The sequence below is a fragment of the Nematostella vectensis genome, chromosome 1 (genome assembly GCF_932526225.1).
Source record: "Nematostella vectensis chromosome 1, jaNemVect1.1, whole genome shotgun sequence".
In the NCBI taxonomy this organism is placed as follows: domain Eukaryota; kingdom Metazoa; phylum Cnidaria; class Anthozoa; order Actiniaria; family Edwardsiidae; genus Nematostella; species Nematostella vectensis.
The window spans coordinates 12,234,207-12,262,173 of NC_064034.1; the positions used below are offsets into that span (position 1 = coordinate 12,234,207).

Consider the following 27,967-nt stretch of genomic DNA (forward strand, 5'->3'; position numbering starts at 1 on the left):
CATGGTAGTGTTTGTTATGACCTCAAGAGTTTCCTCTCATAGATTCTGGCTAGGTTGCAATTTATTAGAGAGGTAAGCCAAATATATTGTTCCCGTTACAGTGTGTCCACTTTCAAAAAGGAGTCCAAAACTATTTTTAAGGTTTTTATGGGGTTCGAAACGAGCGATTTAGAATTTTCCGATCTCAACCTTTTTTTCTTTTATGAAAGGGAACATTGGTTAGTTTAGAAATAGAGCTCAAACCGCGTAACAAAAGCACCGTATACCACTACTAGCAAACAATAGCCGACGATTTGAAGCGATTCTATTGACATTTACAGCAAAATTGATGTGCAAAATCAGCCCTTTCATCCTTGGGGACCCAGGGCGTTTCGGAGATCGGGCACACAGGGAGCGCGGCACGAGAAAGAACGCTCCCTGTGTGCCCGATCTCCGCGACGCCCTGGGTCCCCGAGGATGCAGCCCTTTGTGACCTTGGTAAGCTACTTGCCTTGGGCTTCCTGTTGTGGTTGTGGGTTATACGTTAAACAAAAACAGGAACAACACTTAAACAAAAGCCTTTTTAAAGAAAAAAAAAAACAACAAGAAGAAGAAAAAAAATCGAGTAAGAGGAAGAAAGAAATCGAGAATAGAAGAGAAAGAGAAGACTAAAAAAATGACATTTCCGGATTTGCGCACGCATTTTTGGTTCGTAGATAGACCGCTGTACCGCATATCAACGCATTTACGAGCTGCAAGAACGCGAAAAGTTAATCTCTACAAAAATAAAAGCCTGCCTGCCCTCTGAAACTGACCGGATGCCGAATAGAAGATCAGTAGAACTGATTTCAAGAGCACACGAGAACACATGTATGTGCAAAGAAAGCGAAGACCAGAATTCGGCATCTTCTTTCCTCTCGAGGCGTGCTACCAAACCGCCATCTTGCATGCATTGTCTTGAAGAAGCCAGCGGAATGTGTAAGTAGAGTATAACTTTTGAAAGTATTTCAAGATGAAGACATCTCGATCTGGGAATTCTTCTTATCGGTAGTTGGTCTCGTTTCATTGTTTGTAAATTTGTGGTTTGTAAGCATGTACATTACAGCCCTTGTAGTGAATGAAGTGCAGTAAAATTTAATAAGACATCCATGGCTAGTGGCTACTTTGTAGATTTCGGATCTAATTTATCCCTTTAAAATTTGCAGCCCAAAGATGTGAGAGGGGTGTTGGAAGGGAAGGGTGGAGAGGGGGGAGGGGGGAGGGGGGGGGGGGTAAACACTATGTGCCTTTGTATTATCTAGAACCCTTTAGTACTTTTGTTATCATTGTTCATGTTACCCACGCAACTGCCTAGTCTGTGTGTTACATAGAACGTTAGTACGCTTGTTTCAATTGTTCATGTTACCCACGCCACTAGTGTGCCTAGTCTGTGTTTTACATAGAACGTTAGTACGCTTGTTACCGTTGTTCATGTTACCCACGCCACTAGTGTGCCTAGTCTGTGTTTTACATAGAACGTTAGTACGCTTGTTTCCATTGTTCATGTTACCCACGCCACTAGTGTGCCTAGTCTGTGTGTTATCTAGAACGTTAGTACGCTTGTTTCCATTGTTCATGTTACCCACGCCACTAGTGTGTCTAGTCTGTGTGTTATCTAGAACCTTAGTACGCTTGTTACCGTTGTTCATGTTACCCACGCCACTAGTGTGCCTAGTCTGTGTGTTACATAGAACCGTAGTACGCTTGTTACCGTTGTTCATGTTACCCACGCCACTAGTGTGCCTAGTCTGTGTGTTACATAGAACCTTAGTACGCTTGTTACTGTTGTTCATGTTACCCACGCCACTAGTGTGCCTAGTCTGTGTGTTATCTTAAACCTTAGTACGCTTGTTACCGTTGTTCATGTTACCTACGCCACTAGTGTTTCAAGTCTGTGTGTTATCTAGAACCTCAGTATGTGCTTTGATTTATAGCGGAACTGCCAGCTACTATTTTCTGAGCGCCTGCTACTTTTTTCAAAAAAGTTGATTATTGTTTTATTTGAACTTATAACTTATAACTATCCCCTACTTATCAATTTAATATTTCGAAACACCCTCAGCTTGTGGTGTTAAGATTCAATGAGATCAAAAACACATACTTTATATGACTTGCCTCTGTTTTTATTGGTCTTTTTCTTACTCTCTCACTTGATGGTCTATTTTCTTAGCCTTCTGAGAATTTTATTGATCACAGAAAATGCAAAATATATTTATAAAGTATATGCTGTTAAAAGTTTTGATCTAATAATAAAAATATGTAAGCTGTGCTCAAACATCTAAAGGCCTTTATTACATGATTGACACGGTTTCCATTGTTTTCTGTAGGGCATTATTTCACGTACAAACCTCATTGATAGGCAAGTTGTAAGAGCCCGGGGAGGGTTTTGATATTCAGCAGGGAAGAGCGGGGCTGAGGAATTGAATTAGATTGCTAGGAAGCTTAGGAAGCTCGTATACATCCCTTGCATTTATAATGAGCAATTAAATCAATTCACTACCTGCACTCTTCAATGCTGAATATCAAAACCCAACCATATGGCACTTATCTTTACAATTTTCCAAAATCTATTGGACCATAAACATGACAAACTTCAACTATTAATTTCTTACATTTGCAGGTCTTTTTAGGGGTTTATTGCCACTTTTGCCCTCACTCTTTAGGACTTTATCAACCTTTCAAAGATCCTCTCTCATTACTTTATCAACCCTACAACCAAACACCTACTATTGAAACTTACGAAACTCCGATCTTGCCGCCACAGCTCTGGTTCTAATTCCTCTCTTCTGCCCACTCTTGCCAGGTACGAACAGCCCACATCGTGTTGGGTTTTTGTGTTCTACGGAATCCTGTCGTGCTTTCTCTTCTCAATTTCTTCTTCACTTAGAATCGTAATATAACGGCTTGTTGTTCCAAGGATTGTTCCAACAAGATCAAAATCCGGAAGAAACTGTTCGGCTTGCGAAAACGTATTCTTTGTCAGTTGGAAAAGCAGGCACGTACCCAGGGTTTTTCTTGGGGGGTGCGAAATCTGACAAAGTGGACCTTATTCTTCCTGGGGGGGGGGGGGGGGGAGGGGGTTCTCTGATAAAAATGCGACCATCCCCGAAAGAACAAAGAGGGATTGTTATTTATGCCTTTGCAGTATCTCCACGGGACGTTTATTGTAAGATTTGGCTACATACAGAGTGATCTAGCTTATGCTTTATAATTTTGTCTACAAATAGCCTGCCTATTGAGAACCGAATGTGGACTTTCAGCTGTTGTGGGGGGGGGGGTGCGTTTGCACCCCCTGCACCCCCCCTGGGTACGGGCCAGAAAAGGTGCAACACATCTCATTCAAACGCTTGTGAAATGTCATAAACTGGCCGCGAAGGGAATATTTGGTACAATTAAGATACCAAGGCCTTTCTTTGTTTTCAAGGATGATATAGTTTTCGTGACTATTTAGCACATACTGATGTGGTTGATCGTTAATAGTTTTCCATTTTGGTTGCCGTAGAAATTGCAGAAATAACTTTTCGATATATATGCTAATGCCGCTTGAATCCTCCACACCACTCTTTATTCAATCAGGGTTCAATTTCAAAGATAAAGATTCTGAAAAACATTTTTGCGTGGAAACCTTTGTCAATCTGTAATAAATCAGTTAATTAGCTCGAGCCTTCGGCAATAAGCTTATACATCATGTATATCACTAATTGCCTCGGCTCTCGGTAATTAACTCTTACATTGTTGTGCTAGACATCTTCTATAACTCTAACATACAAAGACAATTTTTAAGCATGTTATTGCTGGTGGTGGTCTTAAAACTTTTGGCCACCTGAAAGAAGGGCCTGAACAAAATGGCCCCTTTAAGGGTGGCTCTGAATTTGTTATGAGTCCTACCTTTCAGCTTTATTTAACTGATATAAACTGAGTCTGTAGTACAAATACAAATTAATTTAGGCAAAAAGATAAATGTGTTTGACACTCACTTATCTTTATATAATACAGATTACTTCCAAATTTACAATTCTTGTGTATAGTACATAGCTGGATTTACTGATACAATGTATTATTTACCAGGAACAAAGAGACAAAAAACATTATTGATAGTCAAATGTCAGATTCCGGAATGATAATGAATGATAATGTTATTTTCAAGATAAAGATAGGCATGCTGAGGGAGTAGGGGCGGGGCAGGGGTGGGCTTAGGGGCTTTTAAAGGGGTTACCAAAAAAATGTTATATCCTGAGTCAAAATCTTCTCTCCCCCCTCCAAGCCATTTGATGAACCCTTCATTATATGAAAAATTCACAATTCATTAATGTGAGAACAGCTAAAATCTTTAAGGAGCTCTTATTTTTCATGAGTATTATGGTTTACAAGTTTGATTTTTTTCAGAAAAAGGTTTTGTGTTATTTTTTATATACTTGGAAAAATGTACATGTAATTTAGCTCACACAAACTAAGGACAATACAAACAAATCATAATTGTGTGGAAACAATGTTTGATCCTCTGATTTTAAAAGTCATCTGTACGCCATGAGAACTACTCCCCTGAAAGATAAATATACTATATATAAGTATTGAGTTTTGTTTGGAAACTTCCTAAATCCTTCATTGAAACTCCTAGATCTAGTAGGCTGTGCATTTAGTGCAATTTAACGCAGCTTTCTGTGTAAAATGTAGTTAAAACAAGCACATCTTTTCATGTTTTTGATCCATTATACAGTGAAACAGTGTACAAGCATGAAACAAAAAATACTTTAAGGACTAATAATATAGTTTGTAATGGTTCCCAAGCACACCTACGTGGTCTGGGCTCAAAGTAAGTTAACTTGGCCATTAGGGAGCAATCCCCTATTATTACGAACAGCACCTAGGTTCTTTAACATCTCCTTTACAGCGTGAGCAGATAAAGTTTAAGGTGCCTCTATAGATATTAACAATTACCAGCTCCATTAATTGTGCACAGCTTTAACATGGTGCGTGCTTACCGCAAAAGCAAATTCAAACTTTGTTCTCTGCCTCACTTGCCTCGGCAGTGTTGTGGTTTGTGCCCTCTGTCCCGGTCGGGGATGGTGTGTTACGGCCGTTTACCTTGGCAGACATGCCATTTGTCTCACCATGGGTGTTGCCTGAACTGAGTTCTGGCAATGATGAGGAAGATGGTGGTGGTGTTAACTCGAGCTTGATTCTTTCCTGTAAGGCAAGAGAAGAAATGGGTAACAAACTTTGTTGCTTATACTATTATACTCCCACATGTTTTCGCTAACACATGTCCAGATGTTTTGCGAAGTAAAATAACAGCTCAGCTTCTTATATTAGAGATTTATTTTAAAAAAAGCCCCCAGGATTTTTAAAGAGTTTTTATCGATAAACATATTCAGTTCTTTACGCGATGAGTTTCTCAATTCAAACTCTTACTGGTATGGATAATACACACTAAAAATATCTAACCTGTCTTGCATGTCCGCCTTGCCGAGAAATGGACAATACATACTTAAAAAAAACCGGGTTAACAGGTTACAAATAACCTGACATGCATTTTCGCCTTGTCCAGGAGCTGACAATACATGTTTCAAAATTCCGTTTACAAGTTACAACTAACACCTGACTTGGTAACATCTAACCTGACATGCATTTTCGCCTTGTCCAGGAGCTGACAATACATGTTTCAAAATTCCGTTTACAAGTTACAACTAGCACCTGACTTGGTAACATCTAAGCTGACTTGCAGGTTCACCTTGCCCAGAAGCTGACAAATATATACTTCAAAATGCCGCTAACAAGTTACAACTAACTGACTTGCATGTTCGCGTTGCTCAGAAGCTGACAAATATATACTTTAAAATGCCGCTAACAAGTTACAACTAACTGACTTGCATGTTCGCGTTGCCCAGAAGCTGACAAATATATACTTCAAAATGCCGCTAACAAGTTACAACTAACTGACTTGCATGTTCGCGTTGCTCAGAAGCTGACAAATATACTTCAAAATGCCGCTAACAAGTTACAACTAACTGACTTGCATGTTCGCGTTGCCCAGAAGCTGACAAATATATACTTCAAAATGCCGCTAACAAGTTACAACTAACTGACTTGCATGTTCGCGTTGCTCAGAAGCTGGACAATACATACTTCAAAATGCCGGTTTAATAGGTTACACCTAACCTGACTTGCAGGCTCGCCTTCCTCAGGTGCTTTCAGCTGGTCTCGGCTACCTCTTGTTCGCCCTCTCGCCTTGAGGATGTTTCTTATCTCGCATAGCATGTCTGTAACTTCTTCCTTGATCTTGGTCATCGCTTGGATGCGATCTGCGGCAGTCGCGGGAGTTTTTGCCTTGCGGTGTCTGTCCCAGTACCGGCTCAGTAGTTCGCGAACAGTGCTCTAATGGTAAAAATTTAAATGTTCAAACGATGAATTAATGATAATCTGGGGCCGTGTCTCAAGAGGATACCAACACTATAGTTAAAACTGATTCTTTGTCTGCGACCCTTTTTATTTAACATTTGTCTATGTTTACTGTACCTTGTACTCTGATTTCCTATGCTCAACATCGAACCGTCCTCCATCATAGTCCCATACTTGGCTCTAAAAAGTGGGAAGGAAAAGAAAAAGAAATGTAAAGACCTCTAGACCTTTATATCTCATGCTGAACGGCGATAAACATATATTGCCTTCTTGTGTCGATCACAAGCAACCATTAGCCAGTAACCTCTAATGTGAAACCACCCTAACAAGCAGTGGGAGAGTTGTGACACCGTTACACCTACACATTTATAAAAAAAAGTACGGAAAATGCAGAAACGCCCCTCTCCTGCAAACGTTCATCTATTTTTTACCACTTCATTTCTTTTGCAAATCATTTCAGGTTTCACGAAGACAAAAAACTCCGATGGTTGAAGCCCTCACTTTATTTTGTGCACACTGCTAGTTTAGGGGAGTTCAGTTCCGTTTCAGGGGTGCCCTTGACCTGTGCATTCCAATGCTATGAACTACCTGACTGTTCTCTCTTATTGATTGCTTCTACAAGACTCACCTCCGTCAAGCAAGGGACCTTCCTTGGCACGCCACAGCATCTGTTGCTCAACTTGCATAGCAGGCGCACGATATACTTAGGGGTAGGGAGGAGGTTAAGTGGCGGAGGAAGAGTAGGTACCGCATCGCCGATATAATCTGTCCAGAGCTGAGTGCGTGCGAACTTGTATTCCGTCTCGATATTGTCCTAAAAGGAAAGTGCAACATATCGGATACGGCATCGATTGTTTTTCTGCACGCCAAAGCATCTGCCTCCATAAGAGCCTCGGTATAGTCTCCCATATTTTAGATATTCATTGCGTTAGCTGTCACAATCCATCTATATAATCGGCACAGGAGCAAAGTTAAAGCCGCATTGTCACCAGTTTACTTCCGGAGGTCCGACGGAAACCTCAACCGTTAAAAGACAAAAGAATCTATTAGAATCCGAGATATTTAACAGGCAATCCGCTCTAAATTATCGATCACGTCTTCGAAGAAACTTCCAATAGACACACTGCTTTCAATATTTTGAAATATTTTTCGCGTTTCCTGTTAAAAATCATCTACGTAATCGACCGGAAGTAAACTGGTGACAATGCTGCTTTAATATGCAGAACGGTGAATTTCTGCATACAACCAGCTCGGATCTCGAGGATCGGAAAGCAGCCTTAATTTGAACTTCTTGATATAAACAAGAAGGAAGCTTTGCAAACTAGGATACGACCTTACCTCGACCTGTTGGTATGAATTACTCATCATTGCTATGAGCATGTTAAGTAGGACGACCATGGACGCCGCGTGGTACAGGGTGAACAGAGCTGCGGTCCAGAACTGGATCAGACTCTGCTTTTTAAACACGTTCAGGGTATCTAGACCAACCATATCCAGGCTTGCCCACATCAGCGTTACCATCGTACTAAGCAAACTGAGATAAACAAGGGTACATTGTCAGCACGGAACCTGACTTAGGGAACAAAAATCTACCGTCACCCAAAAACGGTTGACTAGATACAGATCCTGAGCGGCGAAGGCTTTAAAGCCAGTTTACAAGAGATAAAGGGAAACATAAGATTTGGAACTGCTATCCTCGTTTTTAATGGATTTAATTGGAAAAGTATAGAGAAAGCCTCATTAGCGCACCTGTGTTTTGCTTCAAAACTTTGGTTCTCATTCAATCTTGGAATGTGTCATGCAAATGTTTTTGAAGGTCACAGGGCGTGATTAACCACATACCAGCAATGCTTTATTATAGGTCAGTCCTTTTGCCACTATCATAAACTGTATTACATACCGTAATCCGTTATGATCAGTATTTTTGGCGGAGTTAAAAAAAAGGTATTTTTAGTAATCTGGTTAAGGGTCTACCGGCCTCTGGTCTACCTGTAATAGAAAGACGGAAGCCCTCTTGGGAGTTTTAGGAAAACATAGGAAGAGGGCAAAAAATTGATTAGTTAAATAGATAAGTTTTGGGTGTTTTTCATAGTTGTACTTACTTGTCGTAACCCTTGTCCAATATGGCATCGATGTCACTCGTTACGTTCTTCACGGGGCGTGGTAACTGATACGCCTCAAATGATGACATATAGAGCATTGTCATAGCAACCGAAAAAGACCAGAGCACAACGCAGCTGATGAACGCGAACTGAAATATCACTCTCACCATACGGCTTAAGCTCAGCTGTAGCAAACCCAGATAGCGGCTGATCTGACACAAGTAAATCAACCGGAAGAAGCTTGCAACGACACCAAAAGCGTACATGCCATCGGCCGTGCTAAGTAGCACGTCGTGCGCTAGCTTGGCATTGCTGTCAAAGTCGACGATGAATATAATAGTCCATAAAACAAATGCACCAAGTAACAGAAACACCATACCGATATCCATCCAGTTCCATCCGCTTGAGAAGTAGCGCCTGGCCCCCTCGTGCCATACTTGCTTACATTCCGACCACGCAACCCCGAGAATCCAAGAGAAAATGAGCCACTCTAATCCTGACGGCATTTTTCGAAATCTGATCTCAAACTGGTGGTGTGACGATACAGCCAGCAGAATCAGGAAGACCACAAATGATGATGTATGGTTGATGAACTTGACGAATGGACGTTTGATTTTGCGGCCAACCTCTAGGAAAGGCATGAAGAAGTAGATCACGGCCAGAACTGGGAATATGATGACTTGGGTCAACACGTAGGCGATGCGATAAAGGAAATGATTGGTTCGCCATCCTGTGATGTCACCAAAGATGTGCTGCATCACCAAGTGTTGGCAGAATGGGTGCGCAACGAACTGTGGGTAAAAGTGGAATGCGTTTAGAACCCATCCTCGCGTCCTTGGTCTCCGAGAGGATGATAGACGTTCTGAGCTCAGGCAAAAGCCAAAAAAAAAAAAAAAAAAAAAACAGAAGATGACACGCGGTCTCCTTGATTCATGGCCTGTAAGGCGACCTGCACTAAGAAGTCACGTAAATTTCTGGGCAGCAAATTTGCACGTGCTTAGGCTTTCAGCTACAAAATAACAACAAAAAGTAACTTATTCAGAGCTTATCAGCAAGAAAGTTTCTTTGTCAGAAAAGCCTTTGATATTGCGTGATTTCTTAAAGCAATCCTCCTATTGTGAGCAGAAACCCCGGGTATGCGCCTGTCAATAGGCCATTTTTCATATCGATACCGGGTATACGCCTGCGAGCAGGCTATGTTTCATACAGCGGCGTAGCCAGGATTTTTAACAGGAGGGGGGCCCAAAAGGCCCTTTCAAGGCATATTATCCTGTATTTTAGATAATAACTCATACATTTACTGTATTTTTACTGATTGAAGGGGTCCTCCCTGGACAACCCCCTGGCTACGCCCCTGTCTTATAGACACGGGATATACCCTATGCGAGCAAAATATGGTTCAAATCGACACCGGGTGTACCCCTGCGAAAAGGCTATTTTTCATATAAACACCGCGGGTATACCCCTGTGAGCAGGATATGTTTTATATAAACAACGGGCATACCCCTGTTTTATATAAACACCGAGTAAACCCCTGCGATATGCTGTGTTTTATATATAACAATGACCTTTTTTTTTCTTCTCTCTCACTCCTTCAATTTGAAATTTTTGGCTATGTTAATGTCAATGTAATTTGAATCGGCGAAAAGGACCGCATTTTTTATTACACAAGGACGTATCTTAGATATGAAACCAAGTAAATGTTGCAAAGAAAAGTCACCAATACAGAATTGCCGGTTATTTATAAGTTATAGCATGGCACGAGGGAAGTTTAGTGATTAAATGTTCCCGCAACCAGGGAAGATTAGTTGAAGTCCGACGCCACAGGCGGATACCATGTATGTAATACCATGATCACCGAGGAAATAAAGTCGCAACTACAAGTTCTATTAGGTTGGATGAGCAAACACGGTTCAATGGATTAGGGAACTGCATACGCAATGTTCTCTTTATCCCTCTAGAGACCACCACATTTTCACGACGATTCTCAAATCAAACATAGTTTATTTACATATCTACAGTTTTGTTGTTTGACGTCATTAGCACGCATGCGCACAGCAATCAAAATCATCCCACATGGATCTAGTCTAACGTTGTTTAGGTATCACGAGATCAAATATCTCTAGGCGTAGGGTCTATTCCTGCGCTAATCACTAAGATGCATTCTATTTGTTTCCCTGTTGAGAACTAGAAGACAAGCATCTTTGTTCTTAATTTCTCTGATGCACTGATGTAGAGGGAAATTTATAAGGCAAAAGATGCTTTTGTCTTTTTCTAAATTTCCCTCATCGTCAATACATAAGCGAAATTTAGAAACTAAATCTTTCTCATCATTAATGCATAAGGGAATTCAGAACCATCTATTGTTTTCGAGAGAATTTCGCTTGTAATCGTCCCTCAGAAAACAAAAGAGTCTGAAATGATCATGGTATTGCTCTATTTACTCTATTCAACATGAAATATGTTTGAAAGCTAAAATAAAAATGTCGGTTACCTTTTAAGGGCCTTTTTTTCGTGCAGTAATATCTGACTTTGCGTACCCTGAGTACCAGTGCCACGAGCTCGCGAAGCGTCAGTAAAGGCGCTTGTAAACGAACGAAGCTCGAGACTCTGGTACCCAGGCTGGCCACTAAATAGAGAGACGTTCGAGGCTCTGGAACCAGGGTATATACCCAGGGTAGACTTTGCGATATTTGTCGCTGGATATAGAAAAAAGGAATTTTTTTTAACTTCATGAGTTTAGTGTGCTAAACAAACACAAACGTGTTAGGTTGTAATTTGATTTACAATATCTAGCGGGGATATCAACAACAATTACCTCAGCTTAAGCAAATAAAGCGAATTTCCGAAATTGATTTTTATTTCATTTTCGGTGCATGAAGACCATCTGATTTGGTTTATGTTTCTCGATCCCGGCTTTGCGCTTCTTTGAAATAGTCAGTACTTTTTTTGTCAAAGTAATATTAATTCGAATCCTGCTTCGGAATTATTACCATTATTTTAAACCTCAAACAACCCAAACGGTATTTTATTACCTAATTCAGTACACCCCTAATCAACGCTTCCTTGTTGGCTAGAATGAGAAATTTGAAATTTTTAACAAAAGATAATATAAGAAATTTTTTTTTTATAACGATGAATCATTGAATTTGTGGCTGATTTTTCGTTGATACGCCACACCACAGGTTTGTTTCCTCACTTGTAAGTGACATTGAATCTTTAGGTACTGTAAAACTGCGCATATAGTTTTTAAAAATGCCTTGAGGCGGCACAAAAAGTAGACAATCAATAGCATTATAGATATGATTTTTTTGTTATCATGGTTGAAATTTCGCCCACTCATCATCAAATATTGACCCATTTCTTTGTCAAAAATGGATGCTGGTTCTCATTTAATTTAACTCGAGCTTTATAAAGCATCACCCCGATAACGCAATTCATAAACAGTATTATGATCTCTTTACATAACAAAAACCACCCGAGTTTGTATTTCGAAATGTTTTAAACTAGACTGAGAGCTAACAAATACCCAGAGGAAATTAAATAATGACCCCATATTGCCTGTGATTTTTAGGCAAGAGTTTAATATGAATGTTTATTTTCTAGCTCAAAAGTGCAGCCTACAGACACGCATGCCAAAACCTTATAACCTAAACATGAATTCATGATTAAACACACATTGAGTAACTTCTTGTATTCATTCTCCGTAACGGTTACGATTGAAGATCACCGATATGTGATAGCTTGTCGTCTTAATAGCTTGTTCAAATATTAATACCTTCTTCCGTACCGGCACCAATATTTAGAGCCACTTTGTATTTATTTGTACATTTAGACAGAAGTAAATTCTGAGTTGCCATTATTGCTTAAGGCCTTAAAATGAATATTGCTTTTATCTCAGCTTTATTTTGATATGTTTTAATTGAACTTCCTTGATAATCAAAAGAGCGTTTTTGACAAATTTAGATAGCCGTATGTATGTATATAAAGATATAATCTACATAGCGTAAATGTTCCTTTTTTTGTTGCTTATGTCTGCCAATAATAATTTTACTCGTCGTAACCGCGAGATGTGTTATCCTCAGAAATAAAGGCGATTTTCATTGCTTTCAGTAATATTGTGTGCCCTGCGGCGAATCATCCCGGCCCTATGCACCTGTTTTCACTTCAAAATTAACACAAAATTAAATTTTAGATTAAAAGTCCTTGATTTTGCAAGCTGAATTTAAGAATATAGCATATTTAGCTTAGAAAAATCGTTACCGTTTATAACCTATCGTGGAATTTCTTCATTTAAATCTCACATCTTTTTGGCGGTAATTCTCCCCTTATATATATATATTTATAATTTTTGAATTTTGTTTCATAGGGAGTCGGATTGTCTTTTGTCGCTAAATCTTGCCAATACCAACTCTTCAAACCTTAAATACGTATGCATTTATAAATTTGTCATGGCTCAAATAGTGTCTAAGGTACTACTTTCATTTTCGACGCATTATTTAAGTTATTATTTTGGCTACGTTAACAGATGCTTTTATGTAATGACGTCTAGGCGTAGGAGTTAGAGAACAACATTTCTTGCGTCGCATTGCCTAAGAAATGGGCATCAAAGTCTTTTTGACTGATTTTATTTCTACTGGAACTGGTGGCTAAAGTTCCCTCTATGTGTTAACCATGAACATTTAGGATATATATTATATTTAAAGCTTATGCAAATCGAGTTATTTATTTCAAATGTTGACTGTTGCCAGGCTTACAGTAATACAACTATTAAACGGCACATTTCATGAAAATTCTCGTTATTCAAATACATCCAATACGCATACAAAATAAAGACGTAGAGCTGTTTTAATCTTTGGAATGACTCGTATCACTTCAATGAGCTTTAAATCTGTATCCACGCAAATAGTTAAAACAGGGAAGTGTGAGGAGACTTACACTTCCCTGGTTAAAAAAATCTCGTAGATATTTGCCATGGTGATACGTCAAGTGTTCTAGCCTGACCAAAAATATGTTTTGTTCTTATGTATAATATGATCCGCTTGTAATCTTAACCATTTCTCTCAATTGTGTCGTTTTTGTGACGGATAGTGTCATGTTATTGCCAACTACAATACTCGCGTTTAAAAATAAAAGCTATTTTAGTGATCCAGTTAATTATCGCCTTCTCTTCTTTATACCCTGCATCTATGATGGAATTTTGCTTAGAAACATGCTATTTTTTTATTGCCAATGCTGTTAACACTCGTCAGGTCTGTCTGTCGTTTTCATAAACTAAGTGAATTTCAATTCACTTCATTGTAATATTGCTTTTCATAGCCGTTAGCAAAATATAATAAATTAAATGTGCGTAACATTTAGTGACCAAAACTTACCTCTTTTTGGTTGTAAGAGATTGCGCTGTTGACCAAACCTAGACTGTTTTCTGCGTAGTCTTCCACGGAGCCATTTTCTCCAGGATAATTGAGAATACATCTCTGCTCTCTAGACGTTCGGCACTCATCCAGTAATCCAATCGTGAATTGCGAACACTGCTGCGAAAGTTGAAGATAGTCCTTCTCGTATTCATCCTCCCTTCGCGCTATTACTTCCAACTCACTGCTCAACTCGAACGCCGTCAAAAACGGATCATTACTCGTCATTGAGATAAACACAGGGTTTGCCAGCCCACGATAAATGTCCAATCGTCTTTGCGATTCCCTGAAATTATCCGCCTGACATTCCTCGCATCGACACAGCACATTGTGGGGCTTTACAAGCTGAAAGCCTTTGCTTACAAGCATATTAAGAACCTCGTAGTTTCCAAGCTGGGCCGCGACGACGAGTGGTAGGAAATTTTTAGGTTTGTGACTGTTGGGATCGCCCGGGTTATTATCGTTAAGACCTTCCATATTCAGTAACTCCATGTAATGGTCAAGGGCCACTCCTAACGATACACTGTCGTTATCCCGCGCCGCGGAGACCATAGCGCTCTCAAGGCGACTCTGATGGTTCACTAAGAACCCATTCGCGTCACTTCTGTCGCCATCTCGCGATAGCGCATCCGCATTTCGAAAAACCGGATTATCGCAGCCCATCTTGCCTCTGCCTCCATTTGCCATGGGCCGCTCCCCAGGTTGACTCTCTTGTGTTAGCCACAAAGGACGGACGAAGCCATTGTGAAGTTCACCGAACATAAGCGTTGCGGTCGCAGCCGAGTACTTCAAACCTGACTCCATGTTGAATGGCTCTCCACCCCTGGACTGTAATAGCAGATGTGCAGAGAAAATGAAAACAAACAAAAAAGAAACACCTTCGCTGAGCGTGTTATGCTACCACAGCGATTATTATCAAGCTCAATAAAAACTACAGGCCCAATAGGTTAATGCTCAACAAAAAGTTAATTTATCGGCCACGTAACTCTAGATACTGTCTCTGACAGCTTTATGCTGTTTTGGTAGTTGAATTGGTTAATGACGGAAGCTACTCTGTTGGGGGGGAGGAACAGTAGCTACTTTGCCTTTCTTGCGTGGGATATTACCTCGCAACGTAGATCATCCTAGCTGCAATTTTAACCTTTAAATGAGGTTTTCAGAGACCTGGCAATATGATGACAGTTTAAACGGATGTTAGTCTAAACTTCTTTTCTGTATTTCAATTAGCTTATTTAATTATGGATGCAATATGTCAACTGGTACTCAAAGACAAGGAGTGCTTTTCCCCCTCACTACTGGGAACAACAGTGCAGCCAGTCGAAGGAGATTTTTCCTTCTTTGTCAATTCTAAAAAAATCATTATTTCTTTTGTCGGATATGTGTTAGGAACCCTAAAAAATCTGCTGTACAATAGTAGAATAATAAATAAGGAAAAGAAGGAAATTCATTTTACTCTTATCGAAATATTTCAGTCTATGCGTTGCCAATCGTCGCTGTTGTTTTCAAAACCATTTAAAGACTACTATGATTTAAAGATAAGAGGTAAAATGTGGTATTCGAGGAAGAACTCGTTAATATCGTCGAGTATACACATCATTGATGACTATAGCTAAAATCAGCCACCGCTAATGGTGTATTGCGCCAATCCTCTCTCTTTCCAATAAAACGAAACAATATCTTACCGCTCTCAAAATATTTTGAAGAGTTCTCCAGGTGAATTAGTTTAAGCGTTAAGCGGATTATTCTTATTTTGCATTTCGGTGTGTCCGAAGACGCCATTAAAAAGTAGGTCGCAGCTGGCTTCCAAAGGTGGGCAAATGCATACATATTAGAAACTGGGAAGAAATCGCAATGACATGTGAATAATTTTGAATGTCTAACTAGCTTAAAAAAAAGGCAACCTTTCGTTTATAGAGTTTGAAAGTTGCAGTACTTCTATCTTCTAGTTCCCTTGAAGGCTGCGTCGATGGACGCCTGCTGCTCGGTTACGATGTCAATGTATTTGTGTTGAATTGGGCGCGAAAAAAGGGGAAAAGGGAACTTTTCAATTCATTAAAAGTGAATCATCCAAAGTAAACCGATAGGGTTTCTAAATATTTGTATGAGAGAAAAATGCCAGGAAAAGGTAGAATGCATAGCGTACATTGATCTATTAGAGTAATAGTCATGGTCAATGTTTTCATTTTTTCTTTATATTATGCAGGCAAGTATACATGAATCACGAAATAATTACTTGCTTTATATAAACAGTAAGGCCGTAGACAACATTCCCTGGCGATTACTAGATTGATTGCGAAGCAAAGAACATACAGTTATTTTCCTTTAGGCCCGGTAAAAATACTTGGTGGAAATAGGTTATCTTCCCAAAAAATGAAAGGGAGATCCTCGAGCAGAGAAATACCAAAATGTCGATCAGTCAAAACATAGGAAACGCAATCTAATAGGTTATATATAATATCTATTTTTCAGTCCATCTAAATAGGATAAAATAATTGATGGGAACAAGTATTTCGTCCTTTCTTTGTCGGCTTACTGCTATTTTTTGCACATGAACAATTAAAAAGGCTCATCAATGATCAATGTGCTGTACGAAAAAAGAAAACAAGCCATTGCGCTAATGTAGTGTTAATATTATTATATCCCATCGTTTTACGTAAACCATACTCTGTCGAGCCATTCTATATTAGTAGCGCTGAAATAAATACATTGAGGATAATATTTCATTATTTCGAAAGTTCTCATACTTTCAATATCGTACCTTCATTTTCTATTTCTTACTCTCCGTTTACTCGCTGATTGATTCGCTAACAGCAAGGTTGTAAGTCATGCTTACTCGCGATGAAGTTGGCTAATCCCTTGGCTGGTCATGTGATTCAGTAACACCAGGCCACGCATCAACTGATACAGACCCGTATTAAAGCAAGAGAGGGAGGGGTGATTTGGTCAGATTTCCGTCTGCTCTCAATAAATAGTGAAATAAGTTTAGGTTTAAACCTAACATTCATAAACGCCTAAACATTCAAACATTTCCGTCAACTGTAGTAAAGTTTTTTTTTGTTTTTTGTTTGTTTTTGCAGCTTGGTGACCATTGTATTAGCTAGTGACCTTTGTTTGCTTTTTTTATTCAAAGCTCCCGACTTGACCGCGTTGCCGGAGATTCTAACTTCGCGCCACTAATGACTATAGGTGTTTTGTTTTCCTCGCCTAACACCTGTGTTCAGTTAGTAAGTAAAGCATCAAAAGTCGTGCTATAATTACTATTCCTGTATACTGATCTAACCATTTTGTAGTATTACGTGGCGTTGGAAAGTTGAGGTGGAAAATTGATATTTTAGACGTGCGCTTTTTCCTGTTTCAGCAAGTTGTCATGGTCATGTCTTGCATAATAGAATGCCACAAGTAAGAATTGTATAAACAATGAGAAAAAGTCCATTTTGATTTATTCTCTTTATCGAGGAGTTATGATAAAAATATTTTATTAGAACTACCAACATGGAACAGTCTATATATACATTTCGCCGCGTCTGTAAAAACAAAATGCCCTGCATATATCCTGGTTGACCAAAAACGCCAGGCTTCACTCGCTTTCTAGAAGCGTGAGAGGTAACACTTGTTCGTTCGTTTGACTACAAGTGAAACAAGGATCCTCTGGCGCCCCGGCCATACAGCAGATTGGTGGTTTGAAGGCATATGCCGCCAATTATCCATTCCTTGGGGAAATCTATTTCGTTATACACGTACCGAAACCGATCACAATTTAATTGGCCTTGGTCTTCCGGCAGCTCAGCATTACTGACATTGACTACGGAATCATCGTGCTCACGTCTAACCGGGTCTTGTGATAAGGGTCGTTGTCCAACTAATTAAACGTACACCATCGCGCATGCGCAACAAGCCTATTGCTCTGTCCATGCTTTCTTTGCCGGGTCTCTCTGTTGTTTAGTTTTATTTCCTAACTGCATAAAAAATTATTTGTGTAAAAGTTTGTTGTAACGAGAACTACCCATATTTTTGATACTTCCTAAACTTTTATACTCCCTATAACTTCCTAAAAAATAAATTTCAATACGTTTGCATGTGTGGTATAAAATTGTAAAATAATACCTGAAGAATCGATAACGGTGTTGATTGTCATGTTTACGCATTCTCCCCCCCCCCCGTGAGTCAGTTTCACACGAAAGCTTTTATCAGATGATAAAAAAGGACACTTGACTACTCGTATGTAACAGTCAACTAGGAGGGATTTCGTTAAGGGCTTCAAGTATATGGCTTTTATATGAAGTAGGCCCTTATAATTGATAATATATGCCTATTCATTATCTTTGATAGATTTTGATAAATTTGAAGTCATTAATGTTGAACATATAGCTTATGTTATCACTCTTGCAATGTTGTAATTTTTTTTTCACCAGAACGTGCTTGTAGGCGATGGACTGGGTTTATAATGCGGAGAGGACTAGAAGCTGTGAGTTTCACCGCCACCGTGAGTTTTCCGTGCGCGCGATATCGTTCCATTCAATGAGTGAAATTTCTTTCCGTGTGCTCATGAGATTCTGTTCATCCGTGCTCTTGTCTTTTGTTAGCGCACGCTAAAAGGCACGGCATTTTACCGATAGTTTTTTTGCGAATTTGTTCCACCATTGTACACGGGATTTTTCGCCGTGAGCCCGGTGTTTGTTTCCGTGCGTACGCCGCATGCCTGAAGAGTACGCTTTACCACATAGAGGTAAAGCGTAGATGTTTTCTGCATTATGTAAAAAAGTTAGGTCGGGGTTTTACCTTAAGTACGTCACTTGCCCCAAAAGTAAAATAATTTTGACACAACTAGTGCCCTGCGCATATTTTTGTGTATAGATACAAACACCTTAGGGTGGGATTTTATTGCGCTCTAAAAGTAAGAATCGTATGTATTAATAGCTGTCTTCTTCAAGTGGCTTTTATTGCAGCTAATCGGTTTTCAGTATGTACAAAGTGCCGGTCTCGATTACACAGAGTTAAAGCATAGCGAAGTTAATATATTTTAACTTTCATAAAAAATCACGAACGCAGAACGAGATATGGTTTAAAAATGTCACGAATGTGCGCTAGCGGGTGTAGGCCTTCGCTCGGCCACAGCGCTTAATGACTGACGTCGGCTTTGCTATGACAACACGATGATCGTTCTCACAGGTCACGTGGTGCTGGTAGTGGCCGTTGATTGGCCCTTGTCGCATATTGAGGTCTTGCCCCTTGTCCTCCTTCTTGACTTGCGTCCTAAGCACGGTTTCAATTCGTTCGTGCTGCTTTTTGTCGTTGCCTGAACATGGGGAAGATGACTTCCTGTAAGGGATATAACTGTACGGTAGTTCAACAAACTTGTATACAAGTCGCTGACCGTTGACCTACAATAAAAAAGGCGATATCCGTTAATTTTAGCCATAGAATACCTATGAATAACATAGCTTTAGCATGAAAATCCTGTCTGTAATAATAATGACATCATGTTTAACAAATATCCCGTTAGGCTCGGTTTCCAGCCGTGATGGTTTCGGTGCGCCCGCGATCCTCTCCCATTCGTCAGTGGAGGAGCCAGAGCGCAACGAAACCACGGCTGGAAACCGAGCCTATTATTCATTGAGCCAATATGAATCGCATGAGGCCCATGGCGCAACGTGCCTCTAATCTATCTTGCTGCTTTGTATAATCTATTCTTAATGTATAGGGCAGAAGTGACGTTTTCGTGGCAACCCTGGAGATTGATCCCTAATGCTATTTCAGCGATTAAAAGGGGGAGAGATATCGTTAACGATAAAGTTACGTAACTAACTAATTTGTTTTTAAGTTAATAGTGGACTTATTTATTGCACATAACATATGATTAAATTATATGGAAGTAAACGATTTACGAAATATTTTGATACCCGATTATTCTAAGGGTTGATTTGGGAAAAAAAAAACAGTGATTTTGGTGTAGAAGTTACGATACTGTATATCCCTACCAGTTACAGGTAGCGCAAAGAAAAATCAGACAGGTTGAGCAAGCTCGATAGCTCTTACCTTTTTTATGATGTTCTTCTGGTAGTAATATCTTAGCGCGCGGCTTAGCTTGTCGTAGTTCATGCCTGGCCTTTGCTTGAGGTCGCCCCATCTTCGCGCGACTTCCTCCTGGTTCCGGAGCTTGAACTCACCCTCCTCCTTCTTCGTCCAAGATATCATCGACGCGCAGCTCTCGTCGGCAAGCAGCTCCAGTAGAAACTCCCAGAGATGCACTGCGGGCTTTGTACCAGTCAATCTAATTGTCTTTTCCTCTTCATATTCAAACAAAAAATACGCATTTAGAACTGTTCAAGAAAGGTGTCAGGCAATACTCTGAGGAAATCTCCGTACAGACAGCGCCAGCATTGCTGGCAAGACGCTTGCGAGACGTTGGTCCATCGTCCCCAAACAACAACAACAACAACAACAACAACAACAACAACAACGAAAAGTCAGTTTTCAAAAATAAAAATATTAATAGATAGTATAAAAAAAGTAAAGATGAAGGAATTGCCGTATAAGTATAATATACTTATTTTTATCTGTTATTCAGCCAATTTTGAGCCGATTATTAGATAAACAAATATATTTCTTAGCCTTGACCAAATAAAAGTGTCCAATGTCAAAGGCCGGACGATTTTTCCCGTAGTCATCGTTACAGGTTCCGGCATTTGATTTTTAGTAATCCTAGTGAATTTTTTTTTTCTAGATTTCACATACTCTTGTCCCAAAATATATAGAACCATAATTACTTTGCATTCTTTCTTACTTACATACACATACACAATTTCATTGCGAGCTCTGGACCGGAGAAATTCACCAACGTTTCCGCAAAACGAGGAACGTCAAAAACGGGAAACAAAAATTTGATTAGACTAAAGGTCTAGGAGTATCCGCCCACGTATTGAATGAACACAAAAGAAAACATGGCTGTTTTGATGAACCGGCTTTTGATCTTGACATGTATCTAGCTTTGTATGAGTGCACTCTTCTTTTATTAAGAACATTAAGTTTTAGTTGAGGCTGGCCGTTCTTTTTTTGGAGTATTTTAAGGCTCAGAATGTTCTTACGGATGTTCTTAAATTTAAGTTTGTATAAAAAAAATACATGTTAAAGTGTTAGGAAAATAAAAGATAAAGAAAATCTCAAATGATTAATAACAATGATATCCAATGCTGTTATTGTTAACACAATTAGATTCTGCATTTTAGAACACATCATACTAAAAAACAAGATCGTGCAACTTTAAGCTCTTAAAGTAAAATAGCAAAAGAGCATAAGAGAGAGCTTTTCGTTTAGTACGAACTCTTGAAGAACTCACCTCTAGTTTGGCTAACGAGGATGGGTGTTACTGGAAATATAGGCAAAATTAGCAATAAAGATTTACTTGCCTCCTATGTACATGTTGTCATTTGTTGATACAAGGTTACCTGAATGGTGTGTACTCGACATTTTCTTAATCCGTGATTCTAAAAGCGTTAAACAAGCTTCCACTTGAAGAACAAGGCACGAATGTCGCTTGGATAGGATACACAGAACATGAGCAGTGAGAACTATGTTGTCGGTTGGCAGGCGCAGTATTTATGGTGCAGAGGGGCCTTTGGTGATTCCACGCCTCCCACTTGCCGAGTACTGAATCTACGTCATAGCCCAATTTCCGTTTGTCGATTTTAGACGTTAATTTTAGACAAAATATTCGCAAGCAAAACACCGGTTACGTGAACAAGACTGCAAGATAACCAAGTCAAAAACCAAATAAAGTTATGTCAACGATTAACGATCCCTTCACTAACCCAGTAGACTTAATTTGACTTTTTGATGCTCAATGAATAACATTAGTTAGGTACAAAGGGGAAATAGGCGCTCACGCGAGTGAGCGAGTACGTTTCTCAACGTTTCGTAATAATCGGCGTGTGACTCGTCTTTAGCTCTGGGGCATCTTGCGTTATGTAAGTGTAGGTCTGGCCACGAGTCATGTCCGCCTTGACGTCATTTAGCGAGATATGCATATTAAAAGATGAAAATAACTCTTGCGATTTCCAAATGTCGAAGCATGAAACAAAGTATTGAGAAAATAATTGCTGCTGCGAAATACACGTTTTGTTTGATAAATGTTTTTGTGCAGTATTTCCCGTTTTGTCTACGCGAGATGTATGTACAAAACAATCGATTCAGTATACATACTAAGAAAATTAAACCAAATAGCGAGCGGATGAGGGATTTAAAGGAAAAAAACAAACTCGCATGCTTGAGACGGGAAAATGTTTACGGGAGAATGTTATTCTGCCGCAGGGCCGTAGCAGGCCTCGAAATATTGTGTGTGTGTGTGTGGGGGGGGGGGGGGGGGGGGGGTGGGGTGGGGGCAGAATACAGAAAAAAATATTTTTTGGGGACCCAGCCGCTGTGCAGGGCAGTACATGACCACTTATGGTTTACAAAACATGTGCGCCCGTTATCTAAAAGAAACGCAAGGGTAAAATTGGAATTTATAAATGGATACTTGGATTAATGGGCTAGGCCATGGAATGCCTGTCAAAACAAATGAGCACTTTTTGTAGTTTCTCAATCATTTTCAAATCTTGACGTTAAAATGTTTGGTATAAAAACTTATGAAATCACACGGAAATGAGAAACGGTATTGGGAACCGTATATGGGGATCACGAATTAATCAATCTGATTAGTTTAGTTAATCGGGTCAGATTACAATAAAGTCCAGCCGGATATTTCACAAGTTCTAAGGCAATGGGTACAAACATGCCGTGGTTCAGCATGTCCATTAGCAGCAACAAATTGTTTAGTTAGTATGAGGCGGTCTTAAATGCATAGTATGAGGCGGTCTTAAATGCATAGTATGAGGCGGTCTTAAATGCATAGTATGAGGCGGTCTTAAATGCAGAATCACATTTTGTTAATAATAACAAGATCATATTCTTAGTGATCATGTGTGCCATTCCCTTTCTAATACATAGTATTAGTGTCATTTTTTGTACTCTGAAATTTAAGAACATCCTTAAAACATTTGCTCCAAAACAGTTGCTCAGCATTTGGAGCGGATCCAGGAGCAGTCGGGAGAGTTTTTGTTTCTTTGTATCTCGTCTAGAGGAAGGGAGAATGTGCTATTTGTTATAAGTTAAAATGTATTTGTGAAATATTGTTTAAGGTAAAAATCTGTAAATATTTATACGACTTTTTACGCCATCTTTGCTAGAGTTGTAAAATGCCTTTTTTTGTCGAAATAATCACTTGTCTCGCGCGGTAATTTGGGGGATAAAATATTTTACCACGGAATGCACATAGCTTGTGAAGGCATAATACGATTGTTAAGCAAAATATTCCAAGTCTAAGAGAGACGGACGCACCTTAACTAATAGTATAGATATTTACCACGCTCCGAATGCTGCCCGCTACAAAAGTCTAGTGAATATATAGTGAGTCCCAGGAGTCCTTATCGGGTTTCCTGTGGAACTGTGACGTGACGTCACACGAAACTGCGTCCCCGAATGCCAAATAGGGAGCTCAGATAGGGCCAAAAATATTTTTTAGTGATGCGTTCTAAAATGCAGTGTGAACTTTGTGTCCCATAATAGCGACCATAGTTAATTATTGTTGGTGATTGCTTGTAAAAAAAACTCATTGCTTATTTTTTTATATACAAGCTGACGGGTTCGGCTCTTCGGATACGGCCACGTAAACTTTGAGCGCTGAAAAGCAATTAGTAGTTTCAATTTCTTCAAAATTCGTTTTCCAAGCAATACTAAAAGATCAGTAAATCAAGCCATCAAACGTATGAAAAATGTTTTCTTTTTTTGGAAACAATATCCAAATCACAAGCTACTCGGGTTGAGTGGCTTTGATTGGGTAAAATCAGGGATTTTTTTTGGCGAGTGAGCTCGTCCCAGCTTCCACGCTTCCTCACGGTTCATTTCCGGGCACAAAAACCCAGGGCGTCGCGGAGGTCAGAGGAGGCGAGCGGACCTCCGCGACGCCCTAGGTCCCCGAGGATGACGCCTGGATAATATAATAACCCCCCCCCCCCCCCCCCCCAGTAATTACTTAAAGCCTGCACCACAGGTTATTTTGGAGCATGCAGTTATACCTACCGGTCATGACTTAGTAGGGAAGACCAAGACAGACCTGAAAAAATAAAATGCATTTATTTATTGTAAATAACGAGTCAGCAGCTAATGATATGATTAATATCTATACAATAGTTTTATATATTAGGTAATAGTAATAGTAATTAAGAATAGTATTTTGATCCTTTTGAAATTATTTTTAATAAGAATCATGCATATAAGAGCGAGTTCTGAAAGGGAAGGTGTGCGTCAAACCCGGAAGACTGAGTCACATACACGCCGTGCAGTTTCGTAACCTAAGCCAAATATAGACCTTTACTAGAAGTTATTTTTATTTATTTATACCTTCAGTTTATATATTTATTTTTATCAGATAAGTCAATGCCCTTTTTACTCTGTTTTACTAACTTCAATCTATAAGATTATATGAAGGGCCCTTTGCTAATTTGCAACTTGGCCTTGACAACTTGACAACTTGGCCTATTGAAAACGGTAACAAATAATGAAAAAATATATAAATAACTAACAATTAGCACAACAAGACTACAGTTGAGGAAACCGTGTCATGGTATTGCAATGGTGCATAAATGTTTGCTTTCGACACGTTTTGTTTTCTTCTTCTTTCAAATTAAAGACGCCAACACAATTTTTTAATGTGCCATTCTTAAAAGAAGAAGTCGGCCCGTTATTGTATACTGGGAATTAGTTAACACTTGAATTTATTTTGACAATGTTCCCTAAATCGCCTTAAGACATTGGAAATAACACGTCAGTTAGTGCAATGTTTCCGCTTTGACTTATAAACACGAAGGCGTAGTAAAACTGTGTTCCCAAAAAATACCAATTGAGTAATCAAAGTACATATTGAAGGCAAACCGATGTTTATCTTTATTCGGGAACTCAGGAACATGTGCCCACGATGTAAATGCCCTCAACCCATCAGGCAAAAGTCATTGTGATTTGTGATATTGATATTGTGCTTCCTTGCTGTTACGTAACGGCTCACTGGCTCAGGGGATTATATACACACCACCTTTTTGCACACTTCCTTTAGAAAAAGGAAAATTCGAAAAAAAACCAACAATGATACTGATGTTGTGTGGTTATTCAATATAAAATGGAATAAGAAAACATTTTGAAATATGGATTTATGGATAAAAAAATTGAGAAATATGAATCGAAATAAATTGAGATCAAAAACTTATGATTGCGTTGTTTTGTTTGATATTTTTTTTTTATTGTTGACGAGTATTTGGGGTGTGCCCTGGCATAGAAAGGGTTTAAAGGGCTTTTGTCAGCCACATGTTTTCCATTCATTTATTGGAAGACTTATTGGAATAAATATCTAATAAGTTATAAAAAACATATATCAAAATTTAAATTCAGTTATAAAAACAATCCAACCAACCGATGGAAATATGTATGTTTACTCACACTTGGTATTTTACTAGTACCTAGTATACAGAAATGATTGATATAGGAAATTGCATCCTCGCGGACCCAGGGCGTACTGAGCGGAAACTAGCGCTGAGCGTAACGAGCGCGAGCTGGCGTTATGCTTGTTTACTCTCAGTACGCCCTGGGTCTCCGACGATGGAAAATGGTGGCAATTTTTTTTTTTTTTTTTCGATTAAAGTAAACCCTTTCTGACATAAAAACTTACTGGCGCCAAAAGCTGTCGCGAGCCGTTGTCACCCAAAAAGTCACGTGATTTCTTAAGCACGAGATGCAAGATGTAATTGTTTCATCTGTTCGATAGTTTGATAGCCCTCGTCCTAAAATTCCCTTCGATCGCATTTTATGGTAGTTTTCTATGGCCATCAGTTTTACCTTGTGGCAGTTGTGATGAGAATATATAAGCTGTCTAGAGTTGCATGACTACCCGAAAACGTGTTCGACGACTATGACTTAGAGTTCTTGGACCGACTTTTGCCGATGTGTGCATAGCTGGTATTCAAAGAAAAAAAAACATTTGTCAAATCATTAGGAGGCTACAACATCTTGTATATTTATGGTCTTTAGTAGAACCCTTGAAACCCGCACGAAATGATAAAGATTATTTGACACGTGTTTTTATTCTGGGAACGACCAGCTATATATGTATTGCATGCTGGACAGGGATAGTTGTCCCCTTAACAAAAAAGTCGTATGTGAAGGGGAGCCATGGTCAATGGCATGGGAAGTAGGAGAGGAAGTATTTAAGGAGTGGATGTAGATTTTTTTACCCGATTGAACTGGAGAGTGTGGTAGGGGAGGAAAATGCTTTTGCGCTAATAGGCCATTTCGCGTGCATTATCACAGAACCACTACCTCATTACCAGAATGCAGCGCGCGCATATTTAGGCTTGCACCAAGCGAAGCGCGCGCTGCATGACGGTAGTTGAAGTAGATTTCCATGGTGAGTACGCGCGCATGCTTATAGCTGGAATGGCCTATTTATCTGGAAAGGTCAACACTGAAATGTCTCACCCTTTCTTCTTGCACTCTGTTGCAGTTTTCGATATCCTGTCAAGGGGGAAGGAAAAGGGGAGGGGGGACAGTCAACGGTTGACTGAAAGAAAAGAAAGAAGGAGAGGGATTGGGGAGAGCATCTCATACCCTGTCTGAGAAGGGACTTCTGTCAGAAAGATCTTGATACTTGGGAAAAATCACAAAGCTTTAAACTGTACTAAAAACGATTGAGATATGGCCTCCTGTAACTACACACGTTACAAATTGCATTTCCCCGACACAAATGGGTCCTCATCCCTGCACCTCGATATTCGCATTTACGGCAATTGATCGGAGTGATTTGTGATGATACGGAAGAGACAAACCGGAAAACTTTTAGCCCCTTACGATCGCCGCGAAAATCGACAGAGATCAACTAGCAGCGAACACACCTTACTGGTGCGTTTAACCATTCAAAATTCGTATTACATTATTTTCTTGTTTCTGATTTCTAATCGGAAGACAAGAAAATAATATAAGAATAGATGATAGATTCATATATTCAAACGTTGTATCATTAGTAATGGAAAGAGAAGATAGCCATAAGGCTTTTATAGATAATATTTGCAAGATTTTAGATTCTCAATATGGTTTTTATCTCTGTGTGTTTATTTGACATTCGAAAAAAATAAAGATTTTGTTTATTCTATGCGATCTAAGCTTCGTTTCGTTACGGCAATGTGGTTTGTGTAACTTCTTACGAGTGTTCTAGCGAAAGCTCATTGTTCAACTTTTTCAATAAGATTCTCATTCTCGCAGACTTGGCCCTAGACCATGAATGTATTGTCAACATAGCATTGATCAAATGAACAGACGGAAAGCAAGCCGACCGGAATACACTAAAAGCTCCAAAAGTACACGGAATCTTGTCTTTGCGTCCTCTAGTTTTTGCATTAAGAAAACTATAAAATGCCCTACTGAGCTGAGAATTTTCGTCTGACTTAACGAATTGATATTTGTAGTAGGGCCGTTTTTTTTTCGCTTGACATTTTCTTCCGCACTCTTCCTGTTTGTCACTCTAACTAGTAGATTCGTGTTGAATGGAGTTGCATCTGCTGCGAAAAGACGCAAGAAACAGAAACTTTATCTCCAATAATTCGTTATCCTTGCTACGTGGCAATTTATAAATGGTTTAAAGATTAAATATTTATAAAATTATTATCTAGTTAGACAAAATCAAGGTCAAAATCAAGCCGCACTACGCGTCTAGTTTTCGTCTGGATCTACTTGGCTCAGAATTCGAGCATCGTGAATCTGTTTTAAAGTTCTCTTCTTTAGTGATTATTCTTACCGGTCTATGTGTTTTCGATTTGCAGGTGTTAGGTAAGGAGCGAGATGGCAGCATGCGAAACACTGATAGCCTGTTCGCTCTCGATTGTTTTTTATGTCGTAGACAGGCACGCTTGGATTGCCTTTTACTTCCTGGTTGCTTAACACGTGATCTAACCGGAA

The 27,967-nt window shown here is 39.4% G+C and overlaps 2 protein-coding genes and 1 long non-coding RNA gene across 8 annotated transcripts; 1 reads left to right on the forward strand and 2 right to left on the reverse strand.

The window, feature by feature from the left end:
• The first annotated feature begins 660 nt into the window (after positions 1-660).
• On the forward strand, positions 661-20,863 carry LOC116601164. 2 transcript variants are annotated; one of them, XR_007307321.1, is made up of 3 exons: positions 661-957; positions 18,346-18,416; positions 19,635-20,863. It is a non-coding gene; the product is annotated as an uncharacterized LOC116601164 (long non-coding RNA). The 2 variants fall into 2 exon arrangements; XR_004289925.2 differs by having other exon boundaries at positions 667-957; positions 20,122-20,863.
• LOC5517341 (short transient receptor potential channel 4) lies at positions 3,506-18,100 on the reverse strand. 3 transcript variants are annotated; one of them, XM_032361847.2, is made up of 9 exons: positions 16,692-18,100; positions 13,895-14,761; positions 8,520-9,310; positions 7,756-7,951; positions 7,046-7,231; positions 6,535-6,597; positions 6,178-6,393; positions 5,041-5,205; positions 3,506-4,560 (listed from the first exon to the last, which is right to left on the reverse strand). In XM_032361847.2, exons 1-9 carry the CDS (start codon positions 16,695-16,697, stop codon positions 4,489-4,491), a joined length of 2,562 nt encoding a protein of 853 aa, XP_032217738.1. In that variant the 5' UTR covers positions 16,698-18,100; the 3' UTR covers positions 3,506-4,488. The 3 variants fall into 3 exon arrangements, with proteins under 3 accessions (XP_032217738.1, XP_032217739.1, XP_001637374.2); XM_032361848.2 differs by having other exon boundaries at positions 5,001-5,205; XM_001637324.3 differs by lacking the exon at positions 16,692-18,100 and adding an exon at positions 15,616-16,640.
• Positions 18,844-27,949, reverse strand: LOC5517338 (ETS translocation variant 5). Of its 3 annotated transcripts, XM_048725342.1 has the most exons (5): positions 27,807-27,949; positions 24,050-24,083; positions 21,270-21,299; positions 19,970-20,220; positions 18,844-19,314 (listed from the first exon to the last, which is right to left on the reverse strand). In XM_048725342.1, exons 2-5 carry the CDS (start codon positions 24,054-24,056, stop codon positions 19,018-19,020), a joined length of 585 nt encoding a protein of 194 aa, XP_048581299.1. In that variant the 5' UTR covers positions 24,057-24,083; positions 27,807-27,949; the 3' UTR covers positions 18,844-19,017. The 3 variants fall into 3 exon arrangements, with proteins under 3 accessions (XP_048581299.1, XP_001637373.2, XP_032217740.1); XM_001637323.3 differs by lacking the exon at positions 21,270-21,299 and having other exon boundaries at positions 27,807-27,948; XM_032361849.2 differs by lacking the exons at positions 24,050-24,083; positions 27,807-27,949 and adding an exon at positions 21,379-21,510.
• Positions 27,950-27,967: the final 18 nt, after the last annotated feature.